The sequence below is a fragment of the Macrosteles quadrilineatus genome, unplaced genomic scaffold, assembly GCF_028750875.1.
Source record: "Macrosteles quadrilineatus isolate MER2022 unplaced genomic scaffold, UCM_ALF_1.0 Scaffold_5__1_contigs__length_97177068, whole genome shotgun sequence".
Lineage (NCBI taxonomy): Eukaryota > Metazoa > Arthropoda > Insecta > Hemiptera > Cicadellidae > Macrosteles > Macrosteles quadrilineatus.
This window is the reverse complement of record NW_026542598.1, coordinates 96,049,776-96,064,090: the sequence shown is the minus strand read 5'-3', so window position 1 is coordinate 96,064,090 and position 14,315 is coordinate 96,049,776. Positions and strand designations below refer to the sequence as shown.

The 14,315-nt window shown below is 35.9% G+C and overlaps 1 protein-coding gene across 5 annotated transcripts in view; it reads left to right on the top strand.

Moving 5' to 3' along the window:
• LOC128995880 (rhophilin-2-like) overlaps positions 1-14,315 on the top strand; it is a 115,915-nt gene that overhangs the window by 63,314 nt on the left and 38,286 nt on the right. Inside the window, exon 1 of one of the 5 annotated variants that reach the window (XM_054420913.1) lies at positions 5,964-6,023. The exons of the other annotated variants lie outside the window; for them this stretch is intronic. Within the exon in view, the coding sequence (XP_054276888.1) occupies positions 5,976-6,023 (48 nt within the window). The 5' untranslated portion in view covers positions 5,964-5,975. Of the gene's footprint in view, positions 1-5,963; positions 6,024-14,315 lie in introns of those variants that run through there. 5 annotated transcript variants of the gene reach the window in all.

Genomic DNA, 14,315 nt, shown 5'->3' with positions numbered 1-14,315 from the left:
GTTTATATATATGATCCACACCGTTCCTGTTCTAATATTCGTGGGTGAAAGTGAGTTTTCTCGTACAAGTGGTTTGTTTGTTGATGTCAACACAGACCACAGGTGGGAAAATGACTGTAACTCTTGCTCGGACCAGCTGATAATGACGTAATTGATGACGTCACTATCACAGCTATACGTCACATAATAGCAAATTGTCACAGCATGTCGCTCAACATGGTTCTTTTTCATTTCTCCCATGTGATACAAAAAGGAACTCTCGCCTTTTGGGAAACCCTTAGGTTATCCATCGTTACCAATTTCTTCGAATTTTGATTTATTTTTCTATTTTTTAAGTAACTCCACATGCAACTGTATACCCAGAGTAATCATTTGACTTTGGGAAGTCTGTAGATCTCCTTATTACTCTTCTGACACTAGCACCCCAGCCTGGTATCGTTATCTGGACTAATTGATGACGTATTCCCTTTGCCATTACCCCTTCAAACCCGTGTATATAGAATATTTTAGAAATTGAAGGATTTTCCTACCTATAGTTTGTTTTTAAAAACTACTGTACTTATGGATGTGTAACATGAATATATTACTTATACTTACTTACTTTTTTGCAAAAGAAAAATTATTGACAATCGTACTACTAGTATAACAAGTAACAAATAAGTAACAACTTTTCCACCTCCCTCACGAGATTTAAATGCAATTTACTATGGACTGTAAATGACATTGCTATTATTGTAATTTCTTAGTAAATCAATGACACTGTTCAAATGTTGGATACAGTACTTGCGTGTGTGTATGGATATGTGATTGGAAATGTCCAGTAACATGGCCAAACATTAAGTAAGCATTTTAGTATCAACCCAGGTAATTGTTGGTTGGTCTGCCTCCACTTGTTTACGTAAACTATACAATTGTATTTACTCGTTATGGTCGTGACCTTCGAAATATAACTACGGTCGTGACACGTCGGCATCGAAGTCTTCTCTAGTCAAAGCTCTCTTCAGACGATACAAGAAGATAAAGAGAATGCACTAGAGAAGAAAAAAAGCAAAGAGAGACGGAGAAAGAGATGGACGTCCTAATGACACGTCTTGACAAAAAAACATCTAATACGATTATGAGCCGGTGTAAAGGTGCGGGCGGTAGTTTTTGTCGATCATAATAGAGCTCATTACTGGGGTACAGCCCCTAGGCCTATCTAGGGCTTTGTTGGGCTAGGAGTCATTCTGGACTAGACTGGATAACTGTACTCGGTATTTTCTTCGTAGGCTTGATCCTTAACTATTACAAGAGCCATCCTTAGCCACTGATAATCTGAGGACTTAAAAACTACGGCTAAATGACGTCGAATATTTTACAGGTTTCCACTGGTTTTACTCTTAATGATGTGATGTAGGTAGCTCTGCAACTCATATGAAAGTAAATACAGTACTATATTCTTTGGAATAGTTAAAATTGGTAGTAATGTAAAATTTCAAAAATGTTTAACCTGTATTTTTAAGATGTAGTGTTGTAAAAGACCTTACTATTTCCTAACTATATAACTTGAAATTTCTTGAAAGTATACTAGAATGTCTAAATAAATTCACGGAATAATATTTTCATAACAGTATTTATCGGATGTATTTTGGACTTTTCTGCTCAAAATATTTAATTATAGTACTGTATCACTTTCTAGAGGAAATAGTTTTTCAATACAGACAAAATTATTTTCAAAAAAGTATCCTAATTCTTTGTCTAGATAGGTACACCTACAGCCTAAGGTAGTATCCAAGCTACTCATCAAAGCATTATCGCCTAGCTGTAAGTAATTATTGGTGATTGTTCGGACACAAACCCGCGACTCTAGAGCAAAAGGCCTGACTAGTCAAGCCGTGCAGTACCGTTGCCACAACGTGAATGACAAGCAGGTTTTGAAACATGAGTGCCTTTCACTAAGCATTAACAGGACATGTTAAACGGTCAAGTTAAGCAAAGAGGCTTACCTCTTGTTTGGTGAAAGGTGTGAGGAATTAGAGACAACACGAGGTACACAGTTAGAAACAAGACGGGCTTGTCTTTTCGAAACGAGAAAGGTTTTTCACAAATCCTCTTAAATTTGGATACCCATTTACAATGTTAAGCTCATGAAGATGAGCATTATCAATCGAGACGGGGGCGCCAACTAGAGTATTTTAAGCCAAAATAAAATGAAGGATGAGATGACATGTAGCTTTGTTACTGACTAAGACCAGCTGTTTCATTACAGAGAATTTATTTGAAGCCCAATAAATAAAGTTGGGTCCAGTTGAAACCATTAAAAAATACTGACTTTTCTCAGGATCGGTCCGGCAACCTTGATTGTAAGGCGAGCACTATAACCATTTAGATATTCAGCCAGTCAATGTATACTGTATAAGAAAAAACGTACATTTAAAGTGTTTGTGGACTGTATGCATATTCGTTTTCGTGGTCTGCGAAACAAAAAATAAACGAAAATACAGTACAGTAATACATTTTTAACGCGACTCCAGTCATTCCGTGCGTCAAAGTCTCTCATGTTTTATGTGTTTTTTCTTATTTTTACAGTATTTTCTCTGTCAGCGCACTCTGTATACACTCTCTCAGCATTAATAATCAAATTTGACAACAATAAGTCCACAAAATTGCCGAAAAATTATACCTAATGTCTTTACAAGCTGTCTTTTCCTTCAGAATAATGCAGTAGCTAACAATTTCAAACCATCAAGACATTGCCATATTCCTTTAATATGTTGATGTAATGATACGTCATCGAATATATAAAAAAACACCGATTTCTTGCACCATCGTTTCAAACACTATTTCCATTCAGTGGTCGGTCATTCATATGTAGAGTACGTAGTACGATCAACTACAGTAATAGTTACACACCTACACACTCTCGCTTTCTGGGCATCCAGCCACGTGTGTGGGTGTAGGACCAGAGGGGAATAGTAAAACACTTCCCACAACACACACACACACAGACACACACACACACAACAATGTGGCCTTGCAGCCTACACACGCGTGCCTCTATGATCGATACCAGATCTAGATTATTCATATTCGAATTTCAAAGTCGGCAGAGAATATTAATTCCCAGATGAATGGAACTTCCATTAGTCGAGTGGCTCACGACTTCTGGTTTTATTTGTGGGATTCCGGTGGAAAAGGTAGAATGGGTGTAACAGGTTTACAAAGTGGTAAGACAATATAAACATGATGAAATGTGGGAGGCAGCCTGCTTCTTGAAAGTTCCTCAAGTATTTCAGGTTGACTAACAACGAATTAGTTTTGAATTGTTGGAAAGGATGATAATCCCAGGTGAAGAAGATAACAAGATGAAATTGAAAACATTCGATTTGGTTTTTAATTTTTATAACAATCTAAATCGAATTGGCTATGTTTTATTATGGTTAACATATGCTTTTGAGATAGTCCTCAACTTCTTATCCAAAATATACTAGTTCGATACTAACACGATCGCTTCTAGAACAAGATGCCATTTGTCATCTGATCTTTGAATGATTTACTCAGTAAGACCAGTTGGTTCTTTTAGCCAACCCAAAACGTCCAACGATCAAGAAAATCTAGATCCAATTTGGAACCACCAGAAAGATTCAAGCTTTTCTAAGGATTCGAACCAGCAAAGGCGAGCACTATAACATTTTATCAATTCAATAACATTGTGTCTTTGAATAAAGGTTATGAAGCTGTATTCAGGAATACTGAGATATTTATGTTATATTGCAACTTTACGTTGTTGACATATCAGGGTGCGTATTTAAGGCAAAGATTAGTGAATAAATTAGTGTTGATTGAATGAGGAGGCCGCTTTTAATTACTAAGATCAGCTGGTAAATAAACACAATGATCAAAGGCAGTTGAGTCCAGTTTTTAACCACACAAATTCCTTTTCTCACGATTGAAAATTCAACCTTCCAATTTCAAGGCGAATACTATCTCCACTCATCCAGCTGTACATAAACGCTCTTGTCAAATTTCGTACAGCACACCGCGTTGAAGATACCCGAAGCCGACAAGTTGTGAACCCCAACGCTCGCTGATCCCGCACCGATACAACTGCGAGGCCCGAACGTGGTAGCATTGAATACTCAATGGTGGTAGCCTCGTCAAACCCTCCCACAAAGTGATAAAACATTTTATTGTGCGGCAGTTCAATCCCGTGTCTACCTATCAGCGATTTCGTCCGGCCCATAAAATAAATACGAAAATGACGCTTTCGGAGCTAACGATCAATAAAATTACTCGCAAGTGTGGGTTTGAAGCACTGGGGATAATGGAGGAGTGTTTTCGCAAATAAATATCTTCGGGAGTTTTTTGCTCTTTTTCTGTTTTTGTTGAAACAAGACTGCTTGTTCTCGTTTGATCAACAAAGCATCTGTTTCAATTGGAGAATTTGTTTTGTACGAAAATCGTTGTAAAAATGAATGACTTGAGAAAGTATTATTTGTTTACAATTCTAGTTCAGCGATTTGAAGAACATGTCAAGACGGTCTTAAGGTCAAAGACTGACAAATTCTAGGTTACCAATAAAATTTATCTATTACGTCTTTTACATTCGTGTACTACTTGAACAGAATTACCAACAGAAATCTTTACAGACCTGATTGTACAAATGGAGGGAAATATATCTTGGTACCCGAGTGGTTTTTAGAGCTTGTATTGAACAGTAGATCATTGATTTTATTTTGACTAGTTAGAGTGAGTAACATTTCGATAGGTTGAAATTTGGTTCAGCTGTCCATGATCTTTTGATTAGAAACAAAATTATAACTAAAGAGTTATCTCATCTTAGACGGTAGGTATTTGGAATGTCTTTCAGAGTTTAAGTATATACATTGGCTAGGCAGTTAAAACCACCCAAACTTTGTTAGAAGAAAATTACCGCTGATCGCACTGAACCACCACGTCATTGGATTATCACACAGATAAAATATATTGTGATTGTTTGGATTTAATCCTTGTCCTCCACGCCAGAAGTGCTCTAACCACTCAACCAATATCTACAGCCGTAATAAAAATTGTCAACTCAACCACCTTCAACAGTCTCCTCTTTCGTTCCTCTCCATAAAACACAAAACACAAACCTCCATTGTCCACTCTCTCGGCGTTTGAAGAAAATCTAATTTCCACAGCGAGTGGCAACAGGCGGAAGTGATTGACAGGCCGGAAGTGTAGGGTCTGCGCGGTGTCCACCAGGAGCGCTAGTGTAGTGTCGGTTGCATCCGAATCCGGCCGAACGTCAGTTGTGCCGCGCGCCGCTTTCTGTACGAACGTGCGTTCAAGTCGACGTCGAGTGTGTATTTTTTCGTACATTTGAATTGTTTTAATAATTGTCTATTGGTTCATTTGGGTTTCTAATATTATTTCCGCCAATTTAGTGTATAATTTTAGTTGAGTTCCCTAAATTTCTAGGATATTATTTGCACTGTTTACCTTTTGAACGAGATAATGTAATTTAACAATAACAGTTTACGATTGAATAGTATTATACAAACAACTTTAGATTCTCCTACTTTATTTAACTTTTTAAATTGTAATGATGTTTAACGGAAATAAATTAGCATATCCATTTGTCAGAGACATGTTTTTATGTATTTTTAGAGTACTCTGTCAGCCTTAAAACCACATAATCTTTGAATCACTAAATAATTTTATATTCATTGATTTCAGAATATTAAATACACTTTTCTAATGACGAAGCCAATTTACAAACACCCCCTTATTAATGCCAATACAAGCAAAAATCAAACTTTGGAAAAATATTTTAAACTTTAAATGCCAAACTAATATTTTTCTAACGTACAGTTTTATTTCAGATTTAAAAGGTTGTGTAAGTTGACGCAAGTGTTTTGACAATTCAATAAACAGTGAAAATTTATTTTCGGACACAAAAAGTGTATTGTGTTTAGTGCCTCCAAGGATTATTAAGGATATCCAAGATAAGGATGGCCCAGGCAGCAGTACTGCGTGCCCAAAATAGAGCCGCCAGCAAGGTAAACTAAAAAATCTGGATATTTAAACTTCTTCATATATACTTACTCACTAAGTGTTCTAATAATGTATCTCAAATTGAGTTTCAAAAGGGAATAAGAAACTATTAATATCAGCTGATTGGTGCCATTTTTATTATCCACAAATACTGTACGAAAAGCACAGTTATTGATACTGATAACCTTCTGTAGAATCGCGCTGAAATTTAGAAAATTTGTTGTGTTTTCGCCGTTCTCAAAAAATTGTTAAGTATTCGATCAGCTGTTTAAATTCTTGCATCATTGTCTTATACTCTATAAGTGTTTAGCATCGTGTATATAGTGGGTAAATTTCTTCAGATCCATATTATACAGATATTGAATTAACCATACTTTAGAATGTCTTTGACATTTGTGTTGAGGGTATAACATTTATGTTATAACTTGTTGTGACTGTTTGGAGGTTAAATCAAATCAATAACCGATCGTCAGGTTACATTATAGTCGTATTTAAAAATATAATTATTTCATAGGTTTTACAACCAAATAACAAACAAGATAGTATTTTCAGTAATACGAGAAATATTTTTCTCTCAGTGATTAGAACCCGTGTCCTCTGGAGGCATGCATAGGTTCAAATCCCGTCAAACAAAAATTAGGATGTAGTATGAGAAATCTGCAGTATCTAAACTCAATTGTTTAGCCTTCTCCACGGTAATAGCATATCGCTTCCTATACAGTCAGCCCAGCTGTGTAACCATATGACCATACATCATGATATTTCCCATATAATCCTCTGCCACACTACCGCAGTTACACTTGAGATATTACATTTATCCGGTAATCTTTCTCGGATACTTGAAGGTGTAGCGAGTGCGACTGTCTCGTATATCCTGGATATCCTCCGGATGACGGACGGTATCCTCCATCCTCCATCGTCCATCCTCCAGAGGCACGGGAGGTCTGGAGGTAGGAGGTCGAACAATGGTCACCCGCCGCGCCTAGGAGTCCCGCATAAATTTCGATTTTGGCATCTGAATGTAAGCAGACCGTTTGAAGTTTATGCAAAATATTTTATAGTAGCGAATGATTTATGGCGTCTAGAGGAGAATAAGTTACTTGCTTTATTTCTTGTTGCCTCGATGTATGGAAACGCGTAATGTTTGGTTTGTACGAATTGTTGGAGAAACAAATCTTCGTTTTGTTTTTACAGTACATTTTTAGAAGTTTGTATTACTCATTATTCATAAAACTAGACGACTAGCTATTGTTATAATTTCAATGTTTTTTTTTTGGGGGGGGAATAGTTTTAAAACAAATTACATCACAAGAAATTAAAAGACACAAAACGCCAGATTCTACCAGATAGAACTAACAATAGGTCTAGAGATGAGGCCAGACGGAACTAACCTCAAAATTGTTTTCTGCTAATGCATAAGGATGGTGAATCTTTTAAGGAGTGTACTGTATTTAATTTAAATGTTTCTATTGAAGGCAACAAACAGTATGATTGATTGCCAAGAAGTCCTGTTTATTATGGTTGTTTATATAGTTCAGCTGATTTATCCATTCCATTCCAAAAAGGTTAAGTTCTCTAAGTCAGCTTCCACTTGAAAATGGGCTACAAGCTTATCTGAAAATCAGTTAATTTTATTACTCCCTGTGACAACACCACAAAACTAGGTTAAGGAATCTTGCTCAGACGATATGTGAATTAGTGCGACTTCAATTTTAATTTATCCAGGTAATAAAGTAGTGCTTAACAAATGAAATTTCAATAAATCATCATCTAAAACGTCATAAATATACTGATTGACAAATAAAAGCAAACATTTCGGCCAATACATGCAACCATTTTACCATTAGATTCATTAAAGACGCCATAATTACAGCCTACAGATGCCATCTGAATAGTGTCCGTCCATAGAAACATTCGGACACGTCTCAGAACAAACAAAGAGGGTTTGGACCGTTCCCACTGATGATCGGTCTAAGTATTCTCACGGTGTCTAGGGCGCAATGAAATTAGGTCTCTTTCTTACGCCATAGTAGGTCTCAGTTACAGCATATTCAAACTCAATTCATAAATATTAAGAAAATAAAACACCCCGAAGCAGCACACCTGCAGACTAAGCGGATATCCATTTGTCAGATGAGATTGTTTACTCCTCCAGGGAAGGCAATAAAAAATAAAGTGTGCGTTTTGTATTGAAATAATAATACAGTAGTATGAAGTAAGCGAATTTGTCAAATTTGATCAAATATAATCCTAAACCAGCCAGCCAACACATTATAATAATAAAAATAATATAGAATTATAAATTTACAGTTTTTTTGTAACTTTTACAATTTTTTCTGTTACTGATAAGCGTACAAAAACGCTTAAATATGCTAAATTAGCTTTTTGAGCCATACAAAATAGTTTAGAAATATATTGCAAAAGTTCATCTTTTAGAGGTTAAGAATGGAAAACCCCCTATTTTACCATATAAACCCCCGTTTACATAGTCGTTCAAATAAATGTAGGTTTACCCATACTAAATTTCATCAAAATCGGATGATTTGTACTCGTGTTATCGTAGTAACGGACATATTTAAATAGTGGTGTAGGTCCCACCATGAGATATACAGTACAGTAATAGCTTATATAAAAAAATAAAAAATAAAAAATGAGGGCTAAGCGAAACTAGCTGTTACCGTCGGGCTTTCCCCCTTTGAATTCATATGTATTAATAAAAAAACTATTGATTGGTTAAGTTAAGCTGAAGTAAGCAAAACAGAGAACAGTAATTCAAACAAATAAACACACCTGATTTGTATAATGTAATAAATTAAAAGAATAACATAAAAATGAGTACAGCTTAGGTATTTTTAACGTTAGGTTTAGCGAAAGTAGCAGTTATGACCTTAAAGGGCAATTTATTAAATAATGGATAGTTTTGCACAAGGTTTCTTGTCATTACGAACATTTTCAAAAGTTCATGGGTACTTTGGGATTTATATAGGTATAGATTTGTCCGTTTTCCAAGTTCAGGGGAATCAAGATACGCCACTAAATCCATTCTTCAAACACATTAGCATTGCTATCCTCACCAATTACCCTTATTCACTATAACAACCTCTACAACCAAGGAAGGCCAGTTTACCACTCAGTTCCCATACGTTCCTCAATCACAGTAAACCAACCAGGAAAGTCCAATCCAGTCCGGACGGCGACTATGGACGTCGGCAAATGCCTTTTTGATCCTGAATTGTAAATTTGACCGCATCAGTTGAATTTTCCTCTTGTCTTCACAAATTATCTAGATCTCCAAACAGGATTGGCAAACGCTAAAGACCCACTCAAACGCACCATTGACTTCGGCGTTGTTTTCAACTTGTCGCGTTTTTGGAGCTGTTTCACGGTTGTAATGTTTCGTAAATGTTGCAAAAATTAGGGACGGTGGAAAAAAGCGAAAAGGATGCCGTGAGAATTTGAAAATATTTTTATAATATTTATAATTGTTGATTGTTTTCGGATCACAAAATCTAGGTTGTTTTAGGGGAAGTAATTTTATTCCTCCACCTCATCCTAGCCCAACTTTGAATTAACAGCTGACAGCTGAGGATAAACCATATTTGAATGAATGAAACAATGCTTTATTTACATGTTCTTAGTATACAAGTTTTACAAAAACATTTCCTAATATAGACATGTCCATGATTCACACAGCAGGCTCGCATTTTCCCAACTTGGTCTTATTTAAGACCGTCAGCCGGGTTGGCAAACACATTGTAATTGCTAGATAAAACAAGTACAGTACATTATGTATACATTCAAATTACCTTTCTGATTTACCATTATTTCAGTTAAAATTGTTTATGTTTTTTTTTCTTTAATTCTATACATTTATACATATATTTGTAACTAATAAAGCTAAACCATATTTTGATTCCAACAACAAAAACTGCATACAAAAAATCAGTTCTGCAAAATTTATAAAAAGATAAAGTGTGTTTATAAGATCGACATTTGTACGCAAATACAAATTTTTTATACCGTATGACTTTTTGACAGTGCACAAGTTAACGTCTCTTTTATGACATTATGATACCGTTTCCACCACTGATTGTTTCACAAATCCATTCCCGAATCTATTCAGACCCACTTATGTCCTCCGTCCGAATGCCATTACGATCGGAGAAGCAAATCACGCTGAACGGCAACGGTTTGACCGAATTCGACGGAGGAACCAGTCGAAAATCGAGTGTACAATCATAAATGTGATCCAAACAAGATTACAGAGCCGGCGACTACGTAAATAGCCGGCCCGGGGCCCGAAGTACCGTAACTGACTCTGACCTATATATATGACCAGACAACACTAGCACTAGACCACCTGTCTGTGTGTTATGTGTACTCAACTCACACTCAAATTAAGACACATATTAAGACACAAAAACAATATACAATTCTAAATATTCTACAATACATCTCTGGTATCTACTCATATACAGAGTATCCAACGAAGTGATTTATACATTTAATTTTATTTTACTAGTCCAATGATGCACCGAAAACTCATTTTGTGAAAAATTCAGCTTTCTGTTATTTGTTGAAACGAAATGGTGGCATTCTAAAAGTTTTAATTTCTTATCAAACAGCTGTTCAACAATAAGTGTAAGAACTGTAAAGAAGTTAACAAATCAGGTAATAACGTAAGAAAGTTTTGTATATGAATCAAAGTGGAAATATTTTCAATATTGCAACATTTCGTTTATACTAATTTTGGGAAGCAGAAATTTCCCATTACTTCCAAAACATACTTCGCAATAAGTGTACATTCTCAATGCGCTCATTGCAGAAATAGGGTAGTGAGATATATAATCCTCTTACATTCGTACATCCGCTAAGACACACTCTCATTCATTTAAGCTATACTGCATTCACCTCTAGATTTAAACTGACAGATATCTGAGCTACCAGGGCAGATGCCCCTCATAATCCAGGAGCCATGACATTGAAGAAGTCGACGCTTCCTGAGAAGTAGGGAATTCACCCCACAGTTACTAAAGTAGTCGTCGTTACCTCTAGATCATATGACTCCGTTGTAAATTCACTTTCCCCAATTGTTTAACCACAACAGAGATTCCGACAATCAAGCATTAGAGAAATTACCAAGGCTAAAATAACCAGTTTTCTCTAGGTTTTACTGACCGGATGAATTACGACTTAAACCAAGAGAAACGAGGAAGACTTTTATTTCTGGTCATAGAGAAAGTGTTCAAATGCGGGATGTTGATGACTGAAAGTACTAATGTGGACAGTACTCACTACTCCGCCACCATCTGTGGGAGGGGGGGGGGGGGGGGGTCAAGATGTGGTCGAGAGAATAGTAAGAGTGAATGAGATGAAATCTTCGAAAATACAGTTGTTCGTTTTCAGTTACTAGACAACCACGTTAAGATATAGGCCTATTCCAATATGCATCAGGATAGTAATTCACAGAACGTTTTCCTAAAATGTGTCTTAGTTCCCCTCTTCCCACCCAGTTTTCTCTTCAACGCAGATTGAAATCGTTTTAGTTCAAACAATCTAATCAATGAAGATAATAAAGTATATTCACACTTATTTTGCTTCTTTTCGTCTTCTCTTCACCTCTTCATATCCTTGGGTGCCATCGTTCCTTTAATCGCCATAATTAAGATGTACATCTACCACAGACAAGGGGATAAGTTGTTATTCCCTTGTCTATGATAAATACTTACAGCCATTATATTATATATCATATCCCACATAAAAGGTGATGAATTTGGCTCATGATACTTGAATTTTAGATTTATCCCTCTCAATTTGAAATTATGTACCTTCACAGCCAATTTTTTTGTCCAATCTTTACCTAATGTGTTTTCGTCTTTTATGAAATCTGCAGGATGAATACGATGGTATAGTTGTAAAATTCTCAGTGCGGGAAAAAGGAACCCCACACAATCGTCTTGTAGAAACAGGTGTCGCCTATTAATATCTTCTGAAGAAAAAAACAGCACCATTTCCCTTATTCCCGCGCCTCTACGCTACTGAATGGATACAATAGTATAATTTTTACGGATCCAAAACCTTTCAAGTGTTTCCGAACCCGAAATCACTAAAGCGTTTTTGTAAACAGTGACTTTACTTAACTGTAAGGTATACAAGTCTAAATTGAAGTTTTTTCTCAACTGTACAGCGTATGCTGGTTAACTCTTCCTCAATGCCATCAGCTCTAGTGCTCACGTCTCCACTCCTATGTCTGATCGTGCCGCAACCGAAGACACGTTGTCCGCTTCGTGACAAAGTCTGTCCTCGGAACTACTTTGAGGATCACTTTCTTCACGAAACACAACGACTACTTTTTGCTTCTGATTGTATCGAATGTCCTCGGAGCCCTCCGAAGATCACTTTCTTCATAGACAATTTTTTTTCTTGAGAAAGACTTCTACTACTTTTTCTCTCAAGATTGCGATTGCATAACATGTTGAAGAAACTACTCGGAGGAACTACTTTCTTTACGAAACACTTTAGTCTACTTTTTTGCGTCCAATTGTATCGAAACCTTCTGAGCTCTCTGGTGATAACTTTCTTTATGAGACCCTTCGACTGTTTTTTCTCCCATTGGTTTGTCTGCCAGCGCTGAGGAGTCTGCAGAAGAATACAGTGGGGGAGGGATCAGTGAAAAAGTCTCTATCAGTGAAGTGGGGAGTGCAAGCCCTATTGTAGTATTTCCATCCGAAAATAACACACGGGACTCCACTTTAAACTCCCTGCTCGTGCTAGGGATGGAAGAAAAATAACACCGCCCAAAAACATTTTTATCAATAAAAATAACAATAAAATAAAAATATTCCATCAGAACATTCAACATTTAGCAAGCCGCATCGAACCACTAGAAATTATTTTAAACGAAAGTAACCCCGATATAGTAGTTTTAACAGAGCATAAATTAAATCAAAATGAGATATCCAGATTGCATGTAAATAAATTTAAATTACTTTCTCATTACTGCCGCACCACCACGACGGGAGGTGGTGTTGCCATCTTTGCGCGTGGAGCTGTGAAGTGGAGTCCAATTGTTATTCCTGAAGTGTTATCCTTACATGAAGACAAACAGTTTGAGAGCAGCATGGTTTGTTTTAAATCCGATACTGAATCATTCTTGTTGGTTGCAGTTTACAGATCACCAATTTCTAAAGTTCCAATTTTTTTAGACAGGCTAAGTAAGCTATTAGATATTGTACTAGCTAGGAATAAATATGTTATAGTGGCTGGTGACACCAATATTAACACATTAGGAAATGATAGGAATGCCACGGATCTAAAATCCGTTCTAGTTAGACATGGAATGCAATATCTGGTTGATTTTCCCACAAGGGTAGTAGGGCCCTCGGAATCTGCAATAGACAACTTTTTGACAAATATTCCCAAATCTAATCTAAAAATAGAGGGACTGGTTACATATCTATCTGATCATGATGCTCAAATTTTGACCCTTGATAAATTAACCAAAAAAACATGGAAAAACGAGTCACTGAAGTATTTAGACTATAACCTATCTGATGAAAATCTAATTAATTTCAAAATATCATTACAAAACGAGTCCTGGTTTGAAGTTTTTAATGCAAACTGTGAACAAAAATACGAAACATTTTATAAAATTTTCAAATCACATTTTATCACAGCATTTCCAAAACAAGTAATAAAGAAACAAACTAACAGTAAAGAGTGGTATACTTATTCATTAAAGGAGGAATTCAACGAAATCGTGGAATCATCAAAATTAGCTAGATTATTAAAAGACGAAAACTTGTCTAACCTCTGCAAAACAAAAATGAAGACTTTTAAAAAATCGGCAAACAAAACTAAAAGATTACACTACGATAAAAAAATAAATAACTCGGATAATGTTATGAAAACAACCTGGAAAATTATAAATAAAGAAGTAGGTAACAAAGAAAATAACTTAGTGAATGACATGACCATTGCGTACAAAGGAACAACTATTGCAGATCCCAGGGCAATATCTAATGTACTAAATGACTACTTTGTAAGTTTATCTGGAAAGAATGGTTCTGTAAACTGTAATAAGTTGTTAGATAATCACCAGCCAGTACTAACAAATTGTGTCAAATCTAAAACAATATTTCGATGTGAACCTGTTTCATGTGAGGAAGTAGAAAAACTGATAAACTCTTTAAGTAACAAACCTTCACGTGGGCACGACGAAATTCCCGTTAAAGTAATAAAATATACAAAACAAGAACTAGTTCCAATTTTTACTCATTTAATTAATTCATCTTTTA